The sequence below is a fragment of the Myotis daubentonii genome, chromosome 20, assembly GCF_963259705.1.
Source record: "Myotis daubentonii chromosome 20, mMyoDau2.1, whole genome shotgun sequence".
In the NCBI taxonomy this organism is placed as follows: Eukaryota; Metazoa; Chordata; class Mammalia; order Chiroptera; family Vespertilionidae; genus Myotis; species Myotis daubentonii.
Window position 1 is genome coordinate 9,503,386 of NC_081859.1, and position 27,860 is coordinate 9,531,245.

General features: G+C 43.7%; 1 protein-coding gene across 11 annotated transcripts in view; it reads left to right on the forward strand.

The window, feature by feature from the left end:
- Positions 1 to 27,860, forward strand: part of ESRRG (estrogen related receptor gamma) — a 461,433-nt gene that overhangs the window by 309,063 nt on the left and 124,510 nt on the right. For all 11 annotated transcript variants that reach the window (XM_059677800.1, XM_059677802.1, XM_059677808.1 and 8 more), the window contains one exon: positions 19,715 to 20,130. In XM_059677800.1, coding sequence (XP_059533783.1) covers positions 19,715 to 20,130 — 416 coding nt within the window. The remainder of the gene's footprint in view (positions 1 to 19,714; positions 20,131 to 27,860) is intronic.

Consider the following 27,860-nt stretch of genomic DNA (forward strand, 5'->3'; position numbering starts at 1 on the left):
TCAGCATACACATCCATATATACTACATGTGAAATGAAAACTTTCCATCAGAGAAATCTGCATGTGATATTGTATGCTTGGGGGTCTAGATAAATAAACCATGTGGACAGGCACAAATGCCCTAGGAATTACCTGGTTCATGGAAAAACAAAATATTTGAAGAAATGGTGAATCAGAGTCAAGTCATTCATACTGAAATAGACTCTTTATTGAAATAAGGAAAGCTTAAGCAAAGTGGTTTTAATAGACTTATTGGTGTCATTTTGTAGCTAACAAACTAGGTTTCCAAGCCTGTCATTTTCCTTGAACTCTAGTTTCTGTAAAATGATTCTGAATTGTAAATGCAGAGCTAGAACTACGAATGGAATTGGTAGTCTCCAGACCCGGTCTCTGTCCTGGGATTCATTGAGGGTAGGATATAATGTTGGGGAGAAAATAGGGACTTCATTTAAATGAATGCTTCCTTATACATTCCTCTTGTTTTTACTTAACAGATTAATACAGGTGAGTAGGTAATGGTGGGGATGATGAATGGCCTGTTTATGTTTTCACTGCAAGCCCAGGTGTTTGTGACTATTTGAGTTCTGGAAGGGGCCAGATTCTTCAGTGTGTTTACGCCACCCTACTCGATTCAGCTCGGCTGCAGAGGAAATTTAACGGGTCTGCTCTTTTCAGCCAGCAGAGCTCCAGCCTTTACTGAAATAGGCAACTCTATCTACAGCCAAATAGGCGTGAGAACGAATCATTCCTAATTCCAATTAAAACCAGTGACCCACTTCCTGTTTGTTCCAATAAATTGCCTTTTATTTCAAGAAAATGTGTTTATCACCAGTCCCTCTCCAAAAAAGTATTGGGCATGCTTCCTTTTTATCTGACACCATTTTCCAACACCAAATAAAATGAGCTATTTGCCTTTAAGCCAAGGCACTCCATAACATTTAAGGGCATTAAGTTGAGGAGAGTTAGTCACTGCCAAGTCCACCCCCTCGCCCAGTCTGGCTTCCCTTCCTTGTTTCCTCCTGTGATCTCCCAGGTCCCTTCTCCCCAGCCCCACTCTGACTACCCCCACCGCCCAAAGGTTATATTTCCCCAGAATTAGTGTCAGGGATTTTTGCTGACTCTTCTTCCATGACCCTGTCCTGGGCAACGGTTTCTACCTCCCCCAGCCCCGTGGCTCCCCTTTGCTGCTGATTCAATGACGACTCCTGAAGCGGAAGAAGGGCCCAGGTGACAGCGGTGAGAATTCCTCAGAAGTCACATGTACCTGTCCGTGGTCATGATTAACTATCAGAACAGGAGTTGACTCGGGGTTCAATGGGCAACTTCAGGGAACACACAGAGATGTCTAGAGACTTTATAAATGTACAAAGTCATGAACTGTTTCAGGGAAAATTTAAATATACCTTTGTGAGACACGCCAGCTTCTTACATACTGCCGTAGCAGGCTTTCACTTACCACAACGCCCTGTGCTTGTTTTTAAAGCTTGGTTTTGCCCGGCTGGTGTGGGTCAGTGGTTGAGCGTTGACCTGTAAAGCAAGAGGTTACAGTTTGATTCCTGGTCAGGACAATACTCGGGTTGTGGGCTCGATCCCCAGTAAGGGGTGTGCAGGAGGCAGCCGATCAGTGATTCTCTCTCATCATTGATGTTTCTCTCCCTCCCTCCCTCTCCCTTCCTCTCTGTAATCTATAAAAATATATTTAAAAAAGAATGTGCTTTATTTTGGGATGTCATTTACAATGATATAGATTATGGGTTTGAAAGCCAGAGAAACGTATGCAGTTGCTTTCGAGTACGTTAAGTTTAATGAACTAATAAAAGAGCATGCAAAAATGCTCGGTGAGAATGGGCACTCGAGGCCTCTTTCCTGCACCCTTCTTCTTTGCTCTTAATAGTGGGGTTGTCAGTAGCTCTAGAAGGAAAGTACCAAACTGAGACTTCACTTCTCAAAGCCAAATTGGCTTCTTACCTCAACCGACAAGTTCTGAAGCCGCAGTGAGTCATAATAAGGATTAGTCATGGAAGCTTGAATTGCACCTACGTCTCCTGCCTGTGTGTGCCTCCCTATCAGCCTCCTACTAATAACTGGGATGCGCTCTCTGAAATTAGCAAAGGGAAAAGCCGAGGAAAGACAGAAACCTCGCCCCGTGCACTTTTCTCCCTGCCTAGAGAGCTAGGGAGAGGCTAGGACTAGAACAAGATGTAATGTTTACCTACTGTTATTAGAGGAAATGTAGAAATAAAACTGCGAAGGAGGAAGTGTAGATTCTAGCAGGTGGCTGTGAGGTTGAAGATATTGGAAGAGGCACTGGACGGATGGTTCATTTGGTTGGAGCGTCCTCTCAGACACCACGAATGGTGTGGGTTTGATTCCAGGTCAGGACACATACCTCGGTTGCAGGTTCGATCCCTGGTTGGGATGGGTACATGAGGCAACCTATCAATGTTGCTCACATCAATGTTTCTCTCTTTCTCTGTTTCTCTCTCTCTCTCCCATCCTCTCTCTAAAATCAATAAAAACATATCCTAGGATGAGGATTACAAAAATAAAAGATATTTAAAGAGAGTCCCCTGTCCTCAGTGTCTCCCATTTCTTAAAAAGCGTTGGAATACCTCTCTTTGGAGCTAATCCATTCCCACTGTGATTTGGCTTCTGAAGTTAGACGCCCCTAAAGGCCTCGTTACTGGTAGTATGAGTGCCCAGCTTATATTTTTTAAGAGAGAGAAAGGGAGGGAGGGAGGGAGAGAGAGAGACTGGGTGTCTGGGAGGTGGTCCTCCGTGTCTATTTCAGGCAAGTTTCCTGAAGAAGGTTAAATCAGCTGGTGGAACTGCTTTTACTCTCCTGTGGTGATATTTTATTTATATGATAAAATGCTTGGAAAGTGATTAATTTGTCAGGGGAACATCTTGTTCCTGTAAATTCGCTGAATATGTAAGAAAATTGCCTTCCCCTAGATGGGAAAGGGAAGAGTCCTCACAACCCGAATAGCCAGAGGGTCTTCCTGTATTTCCTTCCGTTTATTTTTACTCAGATTTCTCCCTTTAAAAACAATGGCTTCGAAAGACTAGCTGTTGAGAGGCATCTGAGCTGATGAGTTTAAAAAAAAAAAGGTGGTGGTGGGAGGAGGCGGAATGTAAGAAACAGACATGGGCTGGTGGGCGTTGGCACCTCTCTCTCTCTCCCCGGACCAAAGATGACGGATACATCCATTACATTTCAGCCCAGGCTGATTGACTGGGTGGATTTATATAAATTAAAAAATACAGGTCATATACCTTTCCTGATAGACTGTAAATGAGAAATAGGAATTCCTTTAAACCTCAAAGGAGGAAATCCATAGACGAGGCCTTCTGGTCAATAAAGCCGCTATAGCATCAACTCTGCCTGCTGTGTGTGTACAGTAAGTTTGAGCTCATAGACAAAGATCCCGCCAGTCTTCCCCCGACTTTTTCCAGCAGGGGGTCATTTGTAAATGGACTCCCACGATGGAGAAGAGCGCCTAGCTTTTGTGACAGTTCGAACTTGGGCTTGGCAGACCTGAAGGAGGCAGAAATCATCCCTTGCTCCATTTTTTTAGGGGTAACGAGTGACAATGGCATTAGTTAAGGAACGGTGACGTTTATTCATGCGCGTCCTCCCAGCTCCATGTCCATTTGTCCATCGGAATGAGCCACTTATCACGCTTCCAGGTTTTTCCTCTTTCAGCATCGAGAGTTATGGAAGGAAAATCCCATTTTTCCCCCGTCCTCCATGACAGGCAGACTGAAGATTGTGGTCATTTGGATTAAAAACATATCCATCACCGGCAGCCGGCAGGTTATTATGATGTCTCCTTTGAATATATGAATTTCATACACTGCATGTTGGAAGTCTGAGAATGCCAACTTTTTAGATAAATAATTATCCCGTTGGTGATGTACAGCACACTGTTGCCATATTTCCTCACTTTTAGAGCATTCATGCCCTTATCACCCATAACATAAATCTTTGGCTTTCATATTTAATAAAACTACGAGGGTAACCAGCCCCAATACGCAGTATAGTCAGCCAATCACACATCATCACTGGACTGCCATTCTTTGTTTTCTTGCGACAGAAATTTTGGTAGATTGCCCCGTTTCAATCTGACCATGTGTTTGATACATCAGAGCAGGTACGTAAGCAGATGACCTTATCTATGTGCTGGCTGTGGCCTCAGGATACAGCCCTTGGCTTCATGAGCTTCCATGGGTAGAACAATGGATGAATGAATGAAGTTCCCAGCACCCATCAGTTTTATTATCTGGGCTTCTAATCTGTCAGCTGAATTTTGGAGAGTGGGGAGAAATAGGTACATGTGGGGGAAGGCTAGGCCAAGAGTGACCGTTACTCAAGGGACCTATTTTTTCTAAGCCTCAATTCCCGGAGTCACTGAATCTTTGCTTCCTTGGGCATGGGAGAGAGGCAGTATTCCAGCTCACGTGCAGAATTTTCTGAAGTGATAAAACCAAACTTCCTCCCCCATTGCCCATTTCTTTCTCGATCTACCCTCTCCCCCATTCATTTCTCTCTATAAACCTTGGTTTCCTTATCAGTAAAGTTCATGCCTGCATACTGACCATCACTTACTATGACATTTGTGGTTCCCCGGTAAACACACAGGCTCAGTGATGAGCATGGAGTTTGCATGACCACATATATGCTCCGAGAGGAGGCTCAGAATCTCATACATCTATGCAGTTAGCTACTGATAACATTGGCCAAGTGGTTCATGAGAGGGACTGCGATCATTTTCCCCTCAATATTCCCACCTGCACTTTGGATGAGACCAGGAAGTAGCCCCACCCTGTTCACCTTCTGGAAAATGGACAGATGAACTTCATGGACGAGCCTCGCCTTCGTGGCAAGGGAGGAGGCAGGGACTTGGGTCCTGAGTGTGTGCCCGCAGCATCTGATGGTGGGAACTGTTGGAACTAATACTTGCCTTGCTGAAGCGACTCCATAGAGAAGTTTCTTCCTGTGGTTCTTGCATGAAGACGAGGGTTCTCTCCATAGGCACCTTTCCCCCCAGAAGTGGTGAGAGTTAGGTTTATTCACACGAGATCTTGTCTTGTTCTCCTTGATTAGGGACTGAGATGGAATGTAGGTAGGCCGTTTGGGAAGTTATCTCTAGCTGCATTCCCCTTCCCTTCCCCCCCACATAGACCTGTGTTACATTAATTGTTATCCCCAGGGAATCTGATGGAGGACTCTAACCTCATTAGTGTGTTACATAACTTTCACAGAACCTTAATTCCTAGCATGGATATGTTGATCTTCTGCAAATGTGGAGAAAAACTCACCACATTTTTTCTTTGGACAAAGACCTCATTATTCTTCAGAGCCACCACCGCTCCTTGCGCGTAGTAACTACTCACCAGAGATAAGTGGATTCATGCATTTCCAGTTCTGATACACACAGCTAGCATGACTTCTTTATCTCAGATACTGTGAAATAAGTCAGTTTCCCCTTTCTGTACCCTGTAATCCTCTACCAACTAAACAAGAACCATCCTTTAGCCTTCTCCTTTTTATGATATGAATCATCTAGTATTTTCTAAGTTACTCTGTAATTTTGACTTTTCAGCACGATTGTTCTTTGTTCTTGGTCACTTAAGGAGTAAGCTACTTTTCCCCCCCTTTGTTTGATTTTGGTCCCAATTTTGTCATCATGGGTTCAATTCGTCATGACAGATACATGAGTATGCGGTTGTTTATGAAAATCAAAACAACTACTGAGTATGCGGTTGTTTATGAAAATTAAAACCTTGAGAAGAGCAAAGTGTTAGTAGTCACAGTTGACATATTTGGTTGGCTGTTATGAAGTATTGTTATTATTTTATAGTTCAGAGCACAGAATTTAGACGCAGGAAGTTCAAGTGCACATTCTGACTCTATCCCAGTTCTGTTTCCTCATCTATAAAATTAAGTTATAAATAAAAATAAAAATAAAAGCAGGGTGTTAAGTGCCATTGTAGAAATAGGCTCATGGAATTATGGGAACATGAAGGAGAAGTGGGGTGTCAGGAAAGACTTACTAGAGACATAAGAACTCATGAATCTTGAACTCATGAGTGCAAGCTAGCCAGCTAATGGGGCGAAGAGGGGGAGATGCATTCCAGAGAGAAGGGAAAGCCCATTGCCATGAGCAGTTACCAGTCGCTAAGCATTGCTCATCTATGAGTGAGTCTTGGGTTGAAGAGGATGGTCTGGTCGTTTTGGCTTAGAGTAGAAGTGACAGGGAACAGAAATGTGCTAATAGAATCTTATATTGAGGAAGTGAATTTGTGTTTACCTGTATCTATCTCTTTATTTTAATTTTTTTTTAAATCCTCGCCCGAGGATATTTTTCCATTGATTTTTAGAGAGTGGAAGAGAGAGGAAAAGACAGAGAGAAACATTGATGTGAGAGAAACATATCAATTGGTTGCCTCCTGCACGACAGGGCCCAGGCTGGGAAGGAGCCTGCAACCAAGGTACATGCCCTTGACCAGAATCAAATCCAGGACCCTTCAATCCGCAGGCCAATGCTCTATCCACTGAGCCAAACCAGCTAGGGCTACATGTCTTTATTTTAAATTACATATGATTTTCCCCATTCCCATTTCTCCTATACCCCCTTCCCTTCCCCCTCCTCAGCCCCCCACTCTGAATACATACATCACTCTCTTGAATTTCCTGAACAAAATTACAATTGCAGGCTTTCTCTATGTGAAAACCATGACAAAGTGATTTTACAGCCAGTTCTGAAAGTGACTAAACTTGACAACAATTGGATTTTATGACAACCTCCGCTTTTATGTCCCTGGCCTACTTTTATATCAGCATTTTTTTTTACCCCAAATGCGAATAATTTCATATCTCTGTGTTAGCGGAAAATAAATCCCTTTACCAGGAATACATTTTAATAAAGAAGGGCAGGCGTCACTCAAGTCACCGGCGTCTTACCACCTTAACTCTGTAATATTCAATTTCCCACTGACCCAGAACCAGAGCCTGCGTGGGTTTTGTTTGGGTTGTTGCTAGTTGGTTTATTTATTTATTTACTTGGGTGGCTTGTGTTCCTGGGGTTGGGGAAGAATTAGTATTATGGAACTAAACCAGATTAAAAGGGAATGCGAATTAGATTTGGTAGCAGATGGCGCGGGGGAAATTAAAGGTTCTTTGCGAATGGAAGCGACAGCAGCCTGCCTCGTGCCCTCCGTCTCTCCTGTTCGCGCTTGATAGACGGGTATAAATCACCACCGCGCCGTCCTGACAGCCAATTTCGAGAATTTGATCTGGTTAAAGACACGGCTTCCCTGCCCCACTCACCGAGACCTGCTCCCATTTCATTTTCATGCAGCTCCTTGTCATATTTGGAAAAGCAGAGTCACCTGCCCCCCCCCCCATGGCCCCCCGACCCCCTGATGAAATTTGTGCTTAATTACAGCGTTAGCTCTTTGGTTTTAATTACTTTTCCATTCAGCATGAGTCTTTGTCATATCTCTGAGGGATTTTTCCTCCTTTTTCCCTCTATACTTTTGTTTCTGAAGATGCTTTTCATTAGCAGAAGGTGTTTGTCAGAGGCACTCTGAGAATCCTGATTACCCAGATGATCATCTTTAAGGAGGACTTTCATGGGCTGCTATAAAATGATCAATCAGAAAGAATTTTAAAGGTGTCAACCCCCCTCCCCCCAATAGCAAGGATTGCAACAAAATTGCCCAAAAAGGCGAGGGGCAACACTTTTTATTTTAAATTTATAATAAGGACTATAGAAATATCTGCTCCATCAGCTAAAATAAGTCCCGCCCAGCAGAAAGATGTGAGCACAGCGTGGCAGAGCCCATGTGTGTCTGCCTTGACCTTGGGACGATTTAGGAAATCAGAGTTCAGATGCGGAGACTCCGAGGGAGAGAGGAGAGCAAGTTGCCTGGACCCGTTATGTCCAGGCCCTCCAGTCGGAGAAGCTCAGAGACGAGAACTGAGGTCTCCTCTGTACCAGCCCACGTGGCATTTGGCCTTCCGACATATCAAGGAAAAGGAAATAGGAGAGAGGGGAAATCACTCCAGAAACGAAGAGAGGATTCTTTGAGCAAGCGACGAACAGTTGGTAGAAATGAGGCCTCCTACTGGCACTCAAATCAAATGTAACAACTCGCGGGCTCCCCGCTGCTTGCTGACAGCGTGGTGTCACACACGGGGACAAACATTCACTTAAACACTGATTGCAGGGAATTGCCCTTTCCGCCAACGCCTCCCACCAAAGCCACGTAATGAGCAAAAGGAGAGCCATTTCTAGGAAAAACCAAGAGGCCTGCTCCCTAACTCCCTACAAGGGATCCCTGCTCCGTTTGTCCGTTTGCAGCCCACGGGGCAGGATTCCTCAGCTCAACGTGTTTGCTGCAGTTTCACTGTCACGTAGCAAGTTGTTTCTGGAATGATTCATTTTTATGTAGTTCACGCATACACACACGACCACATGCACGCACACATGCATATAGGCACACAGGCATACATGCACACTGACACACATGCATATAGGTGCACGGGCATACATGCACACTGACCCATGCACACAGACACCCATGCACACAGATACACATGCACACAGACACACATATGCAGGCACATGCACACAGATGTACATAGACACACAGACATACACAAGCACACCTCCCACACTGCCATGGTTCCGAATGGTTGCTGAGTGCAGTAACCCCTAAAGAAACGGAAGCCTGGAGAGTGCAATTTAATGCGACGGCCCCTGCTCTCAGGTCTAATCTAAACCACAGGCAGGTGGGGTCTTCATTTGAGTAAAATACAGCTTTTTATAAATGGCAGAAAGTGACTTTAGAAAGCGTGTAGGCAAATCCTCTCATTGTAGAGATGAAGATACTGAGGGTCAGAGTGGTGCCATGACTTGTCTCGGGGCCCACAGTACGGGATCCGGAGCTGGCCCACGTCTGCTACTCCATCCAGTGCTGTTCACAAGGCCAGGTTTCGAGGGAAGGGAGAAGAAAGGCATGCGAGCTGTGGGAACTCTGGCGCAGTGCTTATTTCTTCTTTAATCATTTTTTTTTAAATTGCAGAGAAGATTTAGACATTTTCTCTGCATGTTTGGGGCCGTTTGAATGACAAACGACCAGCAACTGTTTCTGATCGGAAATTGTCTGTGGCTTCCATTGATTTCGCTGGGTGCTGTGTCACTGCTGAATAATCCTTCTTACAAAACCCGGTTGGCCACAGAGCAAAGCCTTTGTCATTTCCACGGCTTGAATTAAAGTGTGTGTGTGTGTGTGTGTGTGTGTGTGTGTGTGAGAGAGAGAGAGAGAGAGAGAGAGAGAGAGAGAGAAAGAGAGAGAGAGACCTGCAAATAGTGCCTCGTGTAGCTCATTGCAATGTTTAGAAAAAGAGATCAGAGGAAGAAGTGTTAGGATTAATGCCTCCCCAACTTCTACTTTGGCTGAACAGCCCCTGATAGCCAGAGAATATAATCATAACTTCTGTTCATCAGCCCAGACCAGCTGTGCTGGCATCCAGATGTGAACTAGTGCAGACTCAGCTATTAAGTCCAAAGTATAAATATAGTGCAAACGCTCTCCAACAGGCCGAGGTGTGGTTTCTGATCCCTGCTTGCACTGTGACTCTCCCCACAAGAGAAATGCCCATTTGTGGCTGGAGCAAACTTCATCCCAAAGAGGACTCCTCAGCCCTGAGATTCTCTCACCACTGCATTTCCCTGTTTCAGGGCACGTTTTCAAGTTCCAGTCCAAGTGACCTGGCCTGTCTTGAGCGAGGCAGCTGGCTTCCTGGTCATTGTAATTGCTTTGGCAAAACATTTTCTTAATGAGTAGAAGGTGACATCGATACTCCGATCTCCATATCTTCACATCAAGACCTGATAGCGCTCTTTAGTTCCTACTTCCGTGTAGCAAACAGAATAGGAAAGGGGATGCAGGCAGCCCGGGCTTGCAGTGACCTGGATTTGATTTGTGAACTCCATCACGGAGAGTGTGTGTAACGCATCTATGCTCCATTGTGATTCAGAAAGATCAGGGCACAGACTTCCTCTGAGTTGGCTGTCTGTTTACGTCTCCTCCCATGAGATGACGGAGGGGTGCGGGGGGTGGGGGGCTGGGGAGGCCTTCATTGAGCTGTCAGTCCCCTTCTGGCATGCTGGCTTTCTTCCTTCCAGTCTCTCCTTGACTGCTTGAACACCGAATTGTCTGAACACAAGCAAACTTTATTGATCCATATTTCTGTTTGAAAGACCAGAGATTTGTGGAAGTAGGAGACTCGTTCTTTCCTCCAGAAAGCTGACTGCCGAAGAGGGCTGCTCAGGGCATAGTAAATCTCTACGATGGAATAAAGGTTACACTCAGCATAGATTGGGAGCTTCGTTTTGATGATTTATCCCATGTAGTTTCTACCCCACACTCACCTTCCATTCCAGCAGGGATCCCCACCTCGGGCCCAGGGCCATGTCACCCCGCCCTGGGGGTAGTGGCCCGGTCCATACTGAGACACTTACTACCCAAGTCGGTTGACGTAGGGTCCACTATTCCAAAGGCCTTCTTTGGTCCCAAGAGAGTAGCTTGTCTAAGGAAAGGACTGTTCTTAGGGCTCAGAGATAAAATGCTTGTTTTACATCTCTTGTACATCTGAGTTTCTGACTAGGCACTTTTTAAAAATATATTTTTATTGATCTCAGAGAGGAAGGGAGAGGGGGAGAGAGAGACAGAAACATCAATGATAAGAGAGAACCATTGATCGGCTGCACGCCCCACACTGGAGATGGAGCCTGCAACCTGGGCATGTGCCCTGACCAGGAATCAAACCATGACCTTCTGGTTCATAGGTAGATGTTCAATCACGGAGCCACGCCAGCTGGGCCTGACTAGGCACTTCTTGACATTTTCTTCTAACATCCATTGGCGTCACGGAGTTGGGAAGTTGTGAGGATATAGTTAATTAAGTTGCATTAGGGCAAATATACACACTTGTTAGAACACTTAATTCACCTCAATAATATCGATTACATGGCAGAAGTTTGTTTAAACGAAATGGTATTTTCCCCCTACTGTTACAGTCCTTGAGTGCAATCTGCGTAATAGCTAATGGCCACCATCAGTTAAATATCATGTTAGTTATAAAGTAATGTCATAAGAATTGATTTGAACTTGGCCATGGAGGAGAGCGCTCCCTTCAGAGCCGATGTGATGTGGATGATTAGCAGGAGTTTTGAGCAGAATCACAGTGCCTATAAACTGTGTATATTTTACAGACGTATAGCTGCTCTATACTACAGGAGTGCCCATTACAGTAAAGGAATGCTCAGGCAGTTAATTACATAAAACATCATGTATGTGATTACCCGGCATTATTATGCATTTAATAGTTTCATTGATCTGGCAGCGGCTCACTTACTGTATTTAGAGCGATAAACAAGAGATGCTCACCCCCGGATTGAAATGGGTCCAGGAAAACAAGCGGGGGATAAAGGACACCACGAAGCACCTGTGCCTCCGATCAAATCCTTGAAGACAGAAACTGTCAACCAGCATCACGTACAATGACACAGTGTGATACCCCAGGGCCGTTTCCCTGCCCCATTAATAATGTTTACCAACCAGGAAGCATCAGGAATCAGCTGGCCGTACAAATGCAAGCAACCAGTTTTCTGTATCTCAACGAGTCTGGGTGGCCTGGCCAGTGCTGCTCAGTGGTTGAGCATCGAACCAGGAGGTCAAGGTTTGATTCCTGGTCAGAGCACAGGCCTGGTCAGGTTGCAGGCTCGATCCCCAGTAGGGGGCATGCAGGAGGCAGCCAATCCATGATTCTTTCTCATCATTGATGTTTCTCTCTCTCCTTCACCCTTCCTCTCTCTCTTGAAATCAATAAAAACAAATTTTTAAAAGATAAATTAGTTTGGGTAGCTTCACAAGGCAATCAGCAGTGGCCTTGGTGCCTAGGGTGTAGTAAAATGTCTCTACAGCAGTGGTTCTCAACCTGTGGGTCGCGACCCCTTTGGCGGTCGACAGACTCTTTCACAGGGGTCGCCTAAGACCATCCATATATCAGATATTTACATTACGATTCATAACAGTAGCAACATTACAGTTATGAAGTAGCAATGAAAATAATTTTATGGTTGGGTCACAACATGAGGAACTGTATTTAAAGGGCCAGAAGGTTGAGAACCACTGCTCTACAGGGACTTTCTAAGACCTACATGCTTATCACACCCCCAGTCTTAATAGGGTGCAGGCTCTTATTAATGCATTTCTCATGCTCTCGTTCTGGGCTTTCATGGCTGAAAATGAACATTCTCCATTTCCCTCCTTTGTTTCGGATATAATGCTAAGGGTGGGGTCAGATGCTTCCACAGGTCTCTCTGTGGGTCGGATGGAATGGCCAACCATCCTTGTCTGCCTGAAACTGACCGGTTCCCAGGACACGGGATGTTAGTGACTAAACCAGGACAGTCAACCAACCTAAGGCCATAGCAAAATCGATTGAGAGAGAAAAGGTTACTGAACTCCAGAACCCGAAAAGCAGTTGGGGGTCTAGGAGGGATCCTTCTCTGTTGTCATTAAGGGTGAAGTTCTACGGGGTGGGGCAAAAGTAGGTCAACATGGAAAATAACACAGTGATTATTAAATAATAATGCGGGAATAAACCCTGTGTTACGCATACTGACAGCTGTCAACCCTGCACTCACGGAGTGCTTTCCTTTCGATGACTGGCCGGAAATGAGTTGCCAGTCTGTTGGGTATTTATCGAAAATGTCCCTTTTTGGTGTAGTGCACAGCCTTTCACAGACTTGGGAAAGCTTTCCGCTTTGAGAGATGCTCTGAGTTGTCATTTTAGGGAGCTGGCCACTTGTCCCCAGATGGCTTAGCTACATCTCTTGTCAGCAACGCAAGCACCAGCTTGGCGGGAACCCTTTGCTTCCTCTTCTTTGTGATGGAGTCGGTGGGAAAGAGCCTTTAAGACAAAATGCATAAGTTACTTGTTCAAAGAGTCAGAAGCAGCCTGTTCTGTAGAAATCTGCTTCAATAGATGGGCCTCAACACTTAGTTTAAAAGGCATGAAATTGCCCTAGCCCAGTGATGGCGATCCTATGACACGCGTGTCAGAGGTGACACGCGAACTCATTTTTTTGGTTGATTTTTCTTTGTTAAATGGCATTTAAATATATAAAATAAATATCAAAAATATGTCTCTGTTTTACTGTGGTTTCAAAGATCAAAAAATTTCTATATGTGACACGGCACCAGAGTTAAGTTAGGGTTTTTCAAAATGCTGACACGCCGAGCTCAAAAGGTTCGCCATCACTGCCCTAGCCGGTTTGGCTCAGTGGATAGAGCATCAGCCTGCAGACTGAAGGGTCCTGAGTTCAATTCCGGTCAAAGGCACGTACTTCAGTTGCAGGCTCGATCCCTGGCCCTGGTTGGAGCATGTGTGGGAGGCAGCCTATGGATGTATCTCTCTCACATCAATGTTTCTCTCTCTGTGTCTCTCCCCTCCCTTCCACTCTCTCTAAAAATCAATGGAAAAATAGACTCTGGTGAGGATTAACAAAAAAAATTTAAAAAAGATTAAAAGGCCTAAAATTATACCCAAGTGTGTATACATACATGTGCACGCATGTTTCAATCTTTCTGAGCATGTGGGTTTGGATTTACAATTCTTTCTTTACAACTAATGATCTCCTTCCGTTAGGTTAACCAGGCAGACCTTAAGATATTTCTTATTAAAAGAAAAAATCCTTTCTCTTCCTTCTCCAACTAAGCCAGTGTACCTTAATGCAATGATGATATGTTAGAGCCAGCAGTTGTCAAAGCAGCGTATTACTGTGATGCCATAATGACACCCTGTCTCCGCAAAGTAGTCATGTTTGCTCAAATCACACGCTGCACAGTGGCTGCCTGACATGGCACTTCACGCGCCCGCGTTCCCTTTCCTCGCCGTCACCGCGCTCTGACAATAGCAGCGGCTGCCCGTTTTGTTCCGAAGCGATTCGCATTTTGCCACTTCGGAGAGCGATTAGTTGAAAGCTCTTGTAAAGTAGCTGCGGGAAGTTGCAACTCGGGCTGCGAGGGTGCTGCTCAGGTCCTGGTCTCTGTAGCCTGGGCCTCGCTCCTTAGTCTTGGAGAACCCCCCCCCCCCCACGACCCCAGGCATGAAAAGAAAACTAGTTAATTAATTAAGTAAAGCTTTTTTTTTAACATAATTACTTAAATCATTAATCTGGTGATTTCAGAAGGTGGAAGATTCTGAATCCAGTGCTCCTAGATTCATTCCCATTGTGAATAGGTAAGCATTTAGGTGTGGAATCTGGTAACCTTCTGATATTCTGTGATTCAGTGAAGGAGTTAAGTTCTCCTTTCTCTCTCTCTCTCTCTCTCTCTCTCTCTCTCTCTCTCTCTCTCTCTCTCTCTCTCTCTCTCTCTCTCTCCCCACCATTCTTTCTCTTCTTGTATTTGTAAACTTGCATACAATTTTTGAATATAAATTGACAATGTGTTTGGAATTTGTAAGGATGGGTACCTTTTTCAGCCCTTAAGGATGACAAGGAAGAGAAAAAAAAAAAAAGAGTGACTTGTTTAGTTGTCATTCATTGAGCCTATTAAGGTGTCTGTCACTGACATAGTAAAAGTTTCAAAAATCCTTGCCTCCTGTTACAATCAGGATGACTGAAGAAGACCTGTGCATATGTTTCTTCTGAGAATTTTATGCACCAATTTTTACGTAGGGAACAAAAGTAGCAAATAAAGTTGAATTTCATATGAAATATATTTATTTGTGAAGAACTATTTTGATGACTGGGATAATAATATATAAACGAATGGAATATTCCAGCATTTGACAATTAAAATATTGGCGATGCTTTAGTCCTATCTGGGAAATATGGAACCCCCAGATGCATACACAGGTCTGAGAAAATTCACTGCAATTCACTCAAGATCACACATTTACCTGGATCTAGCTAGACTCTGAAAACAATTAAGCTTGCTCAATGATTATAATGTAAATTGAATAGTAACTTACAGATTATCTTGGATTCTTATTCTTCCTCTCTATACAGGCACACATAGACACACCGTTAATTAATTTTCAAAAATTACATTCTTATGTGGTTCTGCAACCAGGAAGTTTTATTTGCCTGATCGTTAGTGTCTAACACCAAAGGTAAAATTTACCTTTTCGGACCCTTAAGCAAGGCTAGGCAATGAGTTCCTACGATGAAGCATGGAAATCAGAATTATTTGTGGCTTATCTCAAATTGTTGAAAATGCTTTTCAAAAAGCACTGACATTTCCCGGTCTCAGGAAGACTGTCAAACCCCTCAAATATAGTTTCTAAATGTTTGTGGGGTTTTTGTTTGTTTGTTTGTTTTTTCATAATTATTTTTCCCCCTGGTTTGATTTCAGGGTATTCACTCAGAAAAGGTTTTTGGAAAATCACAGTCATATTCCCTTGTGCTACTCATAATTTTTTTTAAATTGATTTGAGAGAGAAAGAAACATCAAGTTGTTATGCCACTTGTTTATGTATTTATTGGTTGATTCTTGTATGTGCCCTGACTAGGGATCGAACCCACAACCTTGGTATATTGGGATGATGCTCTAACCAACTAAACTACCCAACCAGGGCTCATCATTTCTCTTAAAATAAAAGCAACTATACTTAAGCTTTAAAATAAATATTTCCCATAGTTTTCAGCGCGCTATTTCTATGCATAATTCTTAACTAAATTCAGGTTTTTATTAATCCAATGTGACCTGAAATTTCTGCGTTAACAGCACAATGTGGAATTGGGCTTATTCTCTTTGGCTGCAGATAAAGCCATCATCTTGAAAATGGCTCTTTCTGACAAAAAGGTGTTCTTTTGAAATAAAGTCTTATTCACTACATTCCTCTTAGAGTTAATGCGAATTTTAGTGCCTCTAATTTTAGATTGAAGTGAAGTCTAGAATAAAACCCACCAGCTGACAATTGAATTTATAGATAGTTGTGAATATTTCAGGCTTGAATAATAGAGCTATAGAATCTCAGAGACAGAGAGGGAGAGAATTAAGACCCGCCGTAGTTTTCGCGGATAATGTAATGGTGCCGAGGAAGTGTTCAGTGTAATGAGCTAAGGTGTCATTAGGAGTCAACTGTGTTCCTTTGGAGGTTTTGTTTAGGTGTCGCTACCACCCTGGAGAGGGGCTCTACAGGGACCACCCCTCAGCCAGTGTGCTGTCCCCAACAGCCCCTTTTTGCTCATGGCTGAGCTGAGGATGGAATAGCTCTCCATGAGACATCTGCACTTGCTTGGCCATTTTTAAGAAAACAGTGCACACCTTTAAAATGTCTGTTGGCTTCAAGACATGGCTGCACTGGGCTTTGGAGTCAGACCCGAGGTTGTCTTGGGGATTCAATCTGGTAATATGTTGTGAAGTGCTCAGACTAGTGCCTGGCACCTTACAAGCACTTGATACATGGCAGCGTGGCTATTATGATTTCAGTTGGGCAAAAGGTGTACACGAAGGAGGTTGTTTATGTCTGAAAAGAACCATGGACCACTTAAAATAATTAAAATTAAAGTAATAAGTTAAGCCCAGCCTGTGTTGCTCAGTGGTTGAGCATTAACCTATGAACCAGGAGGTCACGGTTCGATTCCCAGTAAGGGCACATGTCTGGGTTGCATGGAGGAGGCAGTGATTCTCTCTCATCATTCATGTTTCTATCTCTTTCTCCCTCTCCCTATCTCTCTGAAATAAGTAAAAATATAGTTAAAAAACCAAATAAGACATGGTGTTGCTGGGCAGTTTTGAAAGAGTTAATTGTCATAGCTGTGAGAAATTCAGAGCCGGAGAGAGGAAAGGGAACAGCCATGTTTTAATACCCTAATAACTTCTAACTCTGGTCTCAGATCGTAATGTATGTGCGAAGAGTCCAGTAATTATAAGGTAATGAGTGGAGTGTGGTGGGGTAAGTGCTCTAAATTAAAAGGGATTTGCAGGGCTGTTGTAAGTCAGCGCCGACCCGCTTTCTTTCAAACGTTGACTCGAGGAAAAGTGCTTCGCCCCGAGTGCGTGCGGGGAGCCAGGAGAGCGATCTATTAATTACAGCGCTCGTTAACGGTGACTGCAGTGACGGGGACGGGCCGCACTGCCGGGGAGCGGGCACCGTGCAGGCTGGCGAGGGGGTGGTTCGTTCTTCTGATTCTTGTGAAAGGACGACACAGGCGGGTGGGCCGCAAGCAAGGTCTTTGGGGGGCTTTCTCTTTCCCGTTGGCTTTTCTCACACCCTGATCCTGCTTAACTTTAGGAAGCAGAATACAGCATCCACGGTGCAATATATTGATTAAGAGGCAAATGCTTGCTCTTGGGATGGTCTTCTTGGGACAGTTAACATTTCCTGATAGGAAATTCCATATTTTTGTTCACTTTATTATTATATTTGTTGTTGTTAATCCTTACCCGAGGATATTTTTCCACTGGTTTGTAGAGAGAGTGGAAGGGAAGTGAGAGACAGAGAGAAAAAAAAACATCGATGTGAGAGAGACACACCGATGTGAGAGAGAGACATCAATGTGAGAGAGACACATTGATTGGTTGCCTCCCACACACTCCCTGACCGGGGGCTGGGGTGGAGCCTGCAACCAAGATATGAGCCCTTGACCGGGAATCAAACCCGTCAGTCTACAGGCCAATGTTCTATCCACTGAGCCAACCCGGCTAGGGCATATTTTTGTTCACTTTAAAGTAACAGAACATTGGGGGGAGGGGTGTGGAGGAGAGCATGAAATCTGTGCAGTGATCAAACATGACTGGATTTATAGTGAAAGAGATAATTGCATTCATTTGGCTGCTCCCCCAAATTCTGGCGAGTGACCATTACTCTGTGGGATTCCCATAAATCAACTTTCCACTGGGAAGCAATTATCTAAGTCCCTTTCTCAACTGTCACCTCTCCTTCCTATAGTGGGCTCTCAGGAGGTTCTTAGGGGCTTCGCTAAAAGGGGTTTTGCACTGTGGCTGAGCGGGAGGAAAATAGGACCCATTATATCTTTTCATCTAATTACCTTTTCAGAAACTGAATCGCTGATGGGCCCAACCAAGGGAGACGGCAGGGTGTTCCTTCTAGATAAGAGAGTTTGTCGCCAAAGATGTCCACATTTGTTTCCAGGAGGTTTCATGTTAAAAGACCACAAGATGGGGAGGAAAGGGGACCATCACAAATCTCTTTTTTTCTCCCCATCACAAAATTTGATGCCTTCTTACTTTGCTGAATATAAAGTATCAGATTTATGGGCGTGGGCACAAGTATACCGTAGGCTCAAATGGCTTCTGCTGATTCATCTCTCCAACAGTGGCAAATCTCTCTCTCTCTCTCTCTCTCTCTCTCTCTCTCTCTCTCTCTCTCACACACACACACATACACACACACAAACATATTTATTCATCAGTGCTAGTCATCATTTCACTAACATTTGTGGGCTCCAGGAAGTAATCTTTACACATCAGCTAACATTTTATACTTGAAGTTTTTTTTACAATGGCCCATGTGAAATAGAACCGTTTGAATAAAGAAGCAAAATGACTAAGGATACATTTCCTATGTGTCTCAGATCAATAAAAAGCACAGCCAAATGGAAGAGGGCTGACAAATAGTAATTACAGAGCCACAAACTCATCGGTTCAGTCTTGACAATAAAAGTGTGGTTCTGGCCGAAACCGGTTTGGCTCAGTGGATAGAGCGTCGGCCTGCGGACTGAAAGGTCCCAGGTTCGATTCCGGTCAAGGGCATGTACCTGGGTTGCGGGCATATCACCGGTAGGAGATGTGCAGGAGGCAGCTGATCGATGTTTCTCTCTCATCGAGGTTTCTAACTCTCTATCTCTCTCCCTTCCTCTCTGTAAAAAATCAATAAAATATATTTAAAAAAAAAAGTGTGGTTCTGTTCTTAAGAAAATGATTGCAGGATGTGAAAGTGGAAGGGAAAAGTGGAGTGAAAATAGATGCGCTTCTAGAAATGATGTGGACTCTGCAGATCACTCCTCTTCCATGGGTCCATTTAGAGTCTAGAGCACTGATGGCGAACCTTTTGAGCTCGGTGTGTCAGCATTTTGAAAAACCCTAACTTAACTCTGATGCTGTGTCGTGTCACATATAGAAATTTTTTGATATTTGCAACCACAGTAAAACAAAGACATATTTTTGATATTTATTTTATATATTTAAATGCCATTTAACAAAAAAAAATCAACCAAAAAAATGAGTTCGCGTGTCACCTCTGACACGCGTGTCATAGGTTCGCCGTCACTGGTCTAGAGAGTTGATTTAGATCTTGCCTGTTGTTCGCCAAGAGAAAAGTACAATTAAAGGAACTGGACCCATTAGACCTTTTGTTCATGGGCTGCCTGGGCATTCTTATGTAGCCCTGACATGGCCTTACGCTGATTCCCTTCTTGTAGAACAAGAGATACCGACTAGAGTAGGCATGATGGGAAATCCCTAGGTCTTAGGCAGCGCTCCCACAAGGGGCAATGTCTTTACCATACGAATCCTTTGTTTTCCCTCCATTTATTCTTCCCTTTCACTTTCTCCATTTACTTTTTTACCTTCTCTTTGCTTCTACCTCTTGTGGTCGCTGTGTTTGACCCTCTCTCTCTCCTCCTCTTTCTCCCTCTGTCTGTCTCTCCCTGAATCCCAGGCTTCTCTGCAGAATGTCAAACAAAGATCGACACATTGATTCCAGCTGTTCGTCCTTCATCAAGACGGAACCCTCCAGCCCGGCCTCCCTGACGGACAGCGTCAACCACCACAGCCCAGGCGGCTCCTCGGACGCCAGTGGGAGCTACAGTTCAACCATGAATGGCCACCAGAACGGACTTGACTCGCCGCCTCTCTACCCTTCCGCTCCCATCCTGGGAGGCAGCGGGCCCGTCAGGAAACTGTATGACGACTGCTCCAGCACCATCGTGGAGGACCCCCAGACCAAGTGTGAATACATGCTCAACTCCATGCCCAAGAGACTGTGTTTGGTGTGCGGGGACATCGCCTCTGGGTACCACTACGGGGTCGCGTCGTGTGAAGCCTGCAAGGCGTTCTTTAAGAGGACGATTCAAGGTTAGTTTGGGAACTGGGGATCCCCTACCCTCTTCCAACCTCACGTGATGGTTGGTTGGTTGGGTTCCCTAGTTCTTATCCTTATTCGTCAAGTTTCACTGTTGTAGTTCTATCTTTTTTTTTGGTATGTTTTTATTGATTTCAGAGAGGAAGGGAGAGCGAGAGAGAGAAACATCAATGATGAGAGAGAATTATTGATCTGCCTCCTGCACGCCCCACACTGGGGATCGAGCCTGCAACTCCGGGCATGTGTCCCGACCAGGAATCGAATCGTGATCTCCTGGGTCATAGGTTGACGGTCAGCCACTGAGCAACACCGGCTGGGCTGGAAACATCTCTGTAGCCTATTTATAAAGCTGCAAAACTCGGTAATGAAGCACACTTCAGGTCTTTGGTCCTTACCAGCCATTGTCCATAGTGTTAGCATACTGAGGACACAGAGTAGCAAAAATTGAAATGTTGGTGATTTGATTTTGTTAACTTGAAATACACAGCTCTGGATATAGCTGCATAAAGATAAGCAAATAATTTGGGATAAATCAACAAATACTGTGTATTCTGACATATGAAGGAAGTTCTCAGTATGAAAAACATTCCCGCTTTCTCAACAAATACAGGGTGTTCCCCCAAAATGTATACACACTTTAACAGCTGATAGCTCAATTTTGAAAATGAAATGTATTTTAATAAACACTGCCTTTATAATTATTTAAAGTGTGTGTATATATTATTTTGGGACACCCTGTATTTTCTGAGAACCTACTGTGTGCTAGGCCACTTGCTAGCTGGACTTCTATTTTTTATCTACATTTTATTTTAACATTGTTTCTAAAGGTTGGTGGGTTGGGGTTAAATTCCTCATACAAATGCCTTGAGAGAAAGCCAGGTATTTTGTCGGGGAGGGAGGTGGGTTACACTCTTTGGTCCTCAGTATGTTTCCCAAAGATAGAACAAGTATTTGAAACAATTTCCGGAGAGTTGTTTAAACAAATCAACTGGCTTCGCTATTAGCTCTGCAGCAGTGACTGAGCAATCCCTGGGATAAAGCAGTGGGAATTCTGTGCCCGAGTCTTCCTTCAGATGCTGAAACGCGACCAGGAGCCTCGCCGAGCGGGGCCCAGGCTGATCTTGGCATTGATGTGTATGCTCAGCTACACTCTGTATTGGAGAGAGCAACTTGCAAGGGTTCTGAGCGGGAGACAGAGATGTCACTGTCCAGATTAGCACTCTGGGCTTCCCACCTGGCTGTGCTTGGAGCTGGCAGCTGGGCGCACTGGGTGAGGCCACGCGGCTAGCTCCCTCGGCAGGCGACCCACCACGGTCCTTACTTAGTCCCAGAGAGGCAGTGAGGCACATAAAGGGATTAAATTGTGAAAGTCTAATGTAATAATCAGGGCAGTAATTATAAGGAAGATGGAGTAGCCCCTCCTTTCTGTGGCCAAACAGTGATGGCATCTGAACTCCAAAGATGTTGAAGGTGGCCCAAATCTCTCGTATCATCATGGATTCTTTCTTTTTTTTTTAAATCCTCACTCAAGGGTATATTCCATTTATTTTTAGAGAGTGGAAGAGAGAGGGAAAGACAGAGAGAAACATTGATGTGAGAGAAACACATCGATTGGTTGCCTTGTTCATGGGCCATGATGAGGGCCCTGGCCGGGGAGGAGCCTGCAACTCAGGAACATGTCCTTGACCGGAATCAAACCTGGGACCCTTTGGTCCGCAGTCCTAAGTTCTATTCACTGAGCCAAACTGGCTAGGGCTTATCATGGATTCTTATCCAGATTTTGGAATGGCCATAGAATCCATTGTCAAGCCTTCGGGCAGGATTGCAGCCAAACTATCTTTGACGTATCATTGCCTCTCTCCTTCCCCCTTTAAAAAGCTCCAGAGAATGAGACAGGATTATGCAACGCGCCTTAAGACCAAGTCTTCCCACGCTCTCCCAGCCCTTGTGGCCAGGGCATTATGTAAGCGGCTTTCTACTCTCATTGACTTGACCAAGGGACATGTGCGCCCAAAGGCCTTGTCACAGGGCATAGTTCCACCTTAGGATCTTCATTTCTTGTAATAATTTATTTCTAAGGGTGGTTATACAATATGTAAAGCATATACATTTTAAAAGCTGGGGAAAATACTTCTTACACTGAGAGCCAAAAGAACATATATCCAGAGCGCATCTTGAGAAAAGTAATGAGAATTGTTCTTTTCAAAGCTGGCTGTGATATTCTGGTTGTGAAAGGCAATTAATTATAGATTTCAGTGAAAGTCTACCAGAAAGCCACATTTTATTTATTGGCTCTTTTCAAGTTATCATTGGACAACGATTGAATTAGGTCAGCATATAGCTAGGTAAAAATCAAGGTGAGTTTTTTTTTGTTTTTTTGTTTTTTTCTGTTGACCAATCATTTTTTAGAAGACTTTGACAGTTCTAACCTCTCATCCAAAAGGGTTACAATAGAGGCAATGATTTCAACGTCATTTTCCTAGGGTTATTAACTTATTCTGATTTTTCTTCTAATGTTAGTTTTGGCCTCAATTCATAAATGAGTGGAAATTCTTTTTTTTTTTTTTTAATCTTCTGGACCCTTGCTATGGAGGCAAAAGAAGAAAACTATCTTTATAGCTAAAAAAGTCAATACACAAAACCCTAGCCTCCCAGAAGTTTTTATTTCTATATAAGAATATGGAAAGTGCCTGGCTGGTGTGGCTCAGTGGTTGAGCGTGGACCTATGAACCAGGAGGTCACAGTTCGATTCCCTGTCAGGGGACATGCTGAGTTGCAGGCTCAATCCCCAGTGCGGGGCATGCAGGAGGCAGCTGGTCATTGATTCTCTCACATCATTGATGTTTCTCTCTCTCTCCCTCTTCTTCTACCTCTCTCCCTCTCTCCCTCCTTCTCTGAAATCAATAAAACTATATTTAAAAAAAAAAAGATTAGGCATTTGCCTGCTAGTCATATGCTAAAGGCTATGGGCATGGCCTGTGGGTTTGATGTCCCTGACTTCTTTCCACCCTGAATTGCTGACTCTTTCCTGAACGGGGGGTATTCCTGGAACCTCATTCCTAGATGTTGCCTTTTCTTTGCCCTCAGAGCTATTTTGGTCTTAGAATGGAATGTGTGCAGCACAGGAGGAAATAGGTACTTGCACATTGTCTGTTACATCATAGGATCTTCCCAAGGAAACATAATACATTAACTTCTATTTAACTTCGTTTTCAGAGGAAGTAATTAGCCTGGTTTGTACATGGGAGCTTTAAATCTCTAACATGTTCTAAAATGAAAATCCAAAATACTATGGCAATGCCTCAGTTGACTTGAAGAGTCTCAGTGATTTATAAGAGCAGATGCAGTACTCAAATATTGAGGTAATATTTTCAAAAGAAATATTGTCTAGAATTCATTTGCGTTAACTCAGAGCTTGCTTTTGTTGTAAGCCTGACATTTTCGTGTGTGTGTGTGTGTGTGTGTGTGTGTGTGTGTGTTTCCTGGCATTGGATGCCAGTTATGTCTAGTTTTTTTGAAATTCATTAATGTTGCTAAATTATGAATGAGAACTATTATTCTACACCTGCTATTTTAACAGCTATCTTCAGTGTTTATTTCAATAGAAAAATTTAGTGTTGCAGATTTTCTTTCTTTTTTAATATATTTTATTGATTTTTTACAGAGAGGAAGGGAGAGGGATAGAGAGTTAGAAACATCGATGAGAGAGAAACATTGATCAGCTGCCTCCTACACACTCCCTACTGGGGATGTGCCGGCAACCAAGGTACATGCCCTGGACCAGAATCGAACCTGGGACCTTTCAGTCTGCAGGCCGACGCTCTATCCACTGAGCCCAACTAGCCAGGGCACAGACTTTCTTTGTTGGCTGAGAATGTACAATATGTGAATGGATGTCTCAGGAAATAGCATCATTTGCAGTTTTATTTTTCTTAGTTTTAACTTAGCAGACCCACTCCTTGGAATGAATGAGTGTTTGTAAGAACCCACCATACTGCCTTTTGCAATGGCTGCACCATTTTCCACCTCACCAACAGGGGTCCAACTTCTCTGCATCCTCTCTAGTGCTTATTGTACCTATTTTTTTCTTCCCCTCTTCTCCCTCCTCCTTGTTCTCCTTCTCTTGAGTTTAATATAATGCCTTTGTTGTACCTGTAATAGATGAAGAATTTGTTCATTTATCATCACAGTAATGGATCTGTTAGTTTTTAGAATGTGCCACGCGTGTTGAGTGGTTATTTCTCTGTGCCCAAAGTCTCACATCTACAAATAATATAATGATGTGATGAGGCCTGTGCTCCTACCTGGCCTCATAGACTTTAAAAGCTTTTGAAGTATCAGATAATTTTAGAATTAATTTTTCTAGAGAAGTTTTTAGTCCATGGGCAAATTTTTAAAAAAATATATTTTATTGATTTTTTACAGAGAGGAAGGGAGAGGGATAGAGAGTTAGAAACATCGATGAGAGAGAAACATTGATCAGCTGCCTCCTGCACACCCCCTACTGGGGATGTGTCCACAACCAAGGTATATGCCCCTGACCAGAATCGAACCCAGGACCCTTCAGTCCGCAGGCCGACGCTCTATCCACTGAGCCAAACCGGTCAGGGCCATGGTCAAATTTTCAGTTTTTCAACATAGTGAATTGTAAGAATGTTCCCAAAGTTATAGTTCAATGATAGTAAAGGTTTATAAAGAGGGTGTGGGCAGAAGTAAGTCTTAACAATATTTTATGTTTTTATAAACCATTTTCAGAAATCCCCTACATATGAAGTTTGAGAGTTCAACTCTTCAGGAAACCACAGTTTTCTGTCTCAGTTCCCTGGATGTTACCCACTAACCCTTATTTCGCCACTGGATTTTCAGTTGTTAGTTTCAGGGATGGGGAACGCCTGGCCTGTGGGCCATATAAGGCCCTCAAAATTATTTGCTCTGGTCCTGCCAAGCCATTAGTTAATTAAATGTTTGACCAAATGTAGCAGGCTGATGTTGTAAGCTGGTCATTTTGTATGGCCCTTGAATGATGTTAAAATATCCAAATGGCCCTTGAATAAATGTATACATAGAAATGTTTTCTATCCAAAGGTAGTGACTACATGAGACTTAACATTTCTTTCTTTCACCAGGTGTATTTTTTAACAATCCCCCAACCCCCCCTTTTTAATAGGCATATGTCTTAAAAGATATATAGGCAAACTCATATCAGATTGTTTAAAATTTGTAAGCAGGAAAGGAACATTGAAAAGTTGATGTTGAATACTGAGCACAACACATTTTTTTTGGGGGGGGGGGTAGGGTTAGCTCAGATATTATACCTTTCTTGTGACAGGTCATCTTTGAGGTCTTTTATGAAGACGCCTGTGACAGGATCCCCACACTATAAGAACTCAAAAATGGAGAAGGCCCTGCTGGTGTGGCTCAGTGGTTGAGCTTCAACCCATGAACCAAGAGGTCTCTGGTTCGATTTCTGGTCAGGGCACATGCCCGGGTTGCAGGCTCAATCCCCAGTAGGGGTGGTACAGGAGACAGCCAGTCTATGTTTCTCCCTCATTGATGTTCCCATCTCTCTCTCTCCCTCTCCCTCCACCTCTCTCTAAAAATCAATAAAACATTTTAAAAAATGAAGAGACTGTACACATCACCTAGGGGACATCCCACACTGCAGGACCTCAGTGTCTTTTGCAAGAAGATAGCATCCTGCCAAAGCTAAACACATTGCATTCCTGCAGAACTTGGATAAGATATCTTGATATTCTCCATCATTTTCAGCAGCGAGTATATTTTTATTATACACACGATTCTCTTTGAAATGCATTTCAGAGCTTGCCTTCCTGGTGGCGGATTATTATTTTTTCTATCATGAAGAATAGCATTATTTTGGGATCTTTAAATTATATTGTTTACAACCTGACACCTGTTGCTTTGACGACAGGTCTGTTTGGTTTCTGTGCAGTTACAGCCACAAACCACGGTGGTGCCGAGATAAGTTGAGGGATTTCTTTTGGAGGTGTTGAGAGATGCCATTCTCTTAAAAGCAACCCTATCCTCTCCCACAGCTGCCCCTGCTCCGTAAGTCTGACAACAGCCAAAGACAATGCCAAGATCCACCCTCACCCTGCTTCTCCGGGCATCACAACTTCCTTTCCAACCATCAGCAATAGCAACGGCGGCAGCCACACAGCTCCCTCTCAGCAGATAGGAATTCCATTTTCTATCTCTGTGCCAAGCAACACTCAATTACTTTCAAAAGATTAGAGCCAGGCAGTGTTGCATCATAGTTCAGAGCACGGAACTATGTATTTATTTTTAAATCTTATTTTTTCAATGATAGCGGACATTCCATATTATTTTGTGTTAGTTTCAGGTGCACAGCACAGTGGTTAGACCATCATATACTTTTTAAAAGTATATTTTTATTGATTTCAGAGAGGAAGGGAGAGGGAGAGAGATGGAAACATCAATGATGAGAGAGAATCATGGATCAGCTGCCTCCTGCACGCCCCCTACTGGGGATCGAGCCTGCAACCTGGGCATGGAATCGAACCTGGGACCCTTCAGTCCGCAGGCTGACACTCTATCCACGGAGCCAAACTGGCTAGGGCGACAATCATGTACTTTGCAAAGTGTCCCCCCGGTCTTTCTAGGACCCACCTGGCACCATTCATAGTTATTACAGTATTATTGATGATCGTCTGTAGGCTGTACTTTACCAATCCCCGTGATTGTTTTGTAACTACAGGTTTGTACTACTAATCCCTTCACCTTTTACACCCAACCCCCAAGGCCCCTCCCCTCTAGCAAGTATCAGTCAAGAGCACAGACTTTGCATCCAGTGTGACTGGGCTCCCGTCCTGGCTCAGGTACTTGCTAACCGTGTGATGCTGGGTGAGTTACCTCTTGTCTTGGTGCCTTAATTCTCGCATCTGCAGAATGGGGGTTCGACAATGTGAAGTACATAGACGAATGCCTGGCACTGTTAATGTTTATTCTAGGTATTGATAAGTAAGTTTTAGTGGGTTCTTTTAAGGAGTATTAGACTGGATGTCAGGGTATTTGCGTTTTAGTCTTTCCTGCTATTAACTAGCCCATATCTTGTAAAGATGGTCAGGTGTAAGTCAGTACATATTCGTCCATGTGTCTATGTGGCCTGCACAAAACCAAGGGGCAGAATCAACTGGAATGTAGGATCTCCTTGAAGCTTAATATCTTATAAATCTGTGTTGCTTTTTGCCAAATGACACACCATTGGTGGATTGTTTTGAGTTTTATTATGTGTAATTGACTCTGCTTAGGTTTTTTAAAAATTAATAATTTGGGGTAGCCCTAGCTGGTTTGGCTCAGTGGATAGAGTGTCAGCCTGCAGACTGAAGGGTCCTGGGCTCGATTCCGGGCAAGCGGGTGTACCTTGGTTGTAGGTTCCATCCCTGGCCTTGCTCGGGACACATGTGGGAGGCAACCAGTCAATGTGTTTCTCTCACATCAATGTTTCTCTCTTCCTCTGTCTCTCCCCATTTCTTCCACTCTCTCTAAAAATCAATGGAAAAATATCCTTGGGTGAGGATTACGCGCCCCCCCCCCCAAAAAAAAGATAGCACTCAACTTACATGTGCATTATAATCCCAGCTATAGACAGTATTGTTTTGTATGTGTGTGTTTTTAATTTATTATTATTTTTTTAATTTAAATTCTTTAGTGTTTAAAGTATTACACAAGTCTCCATTTT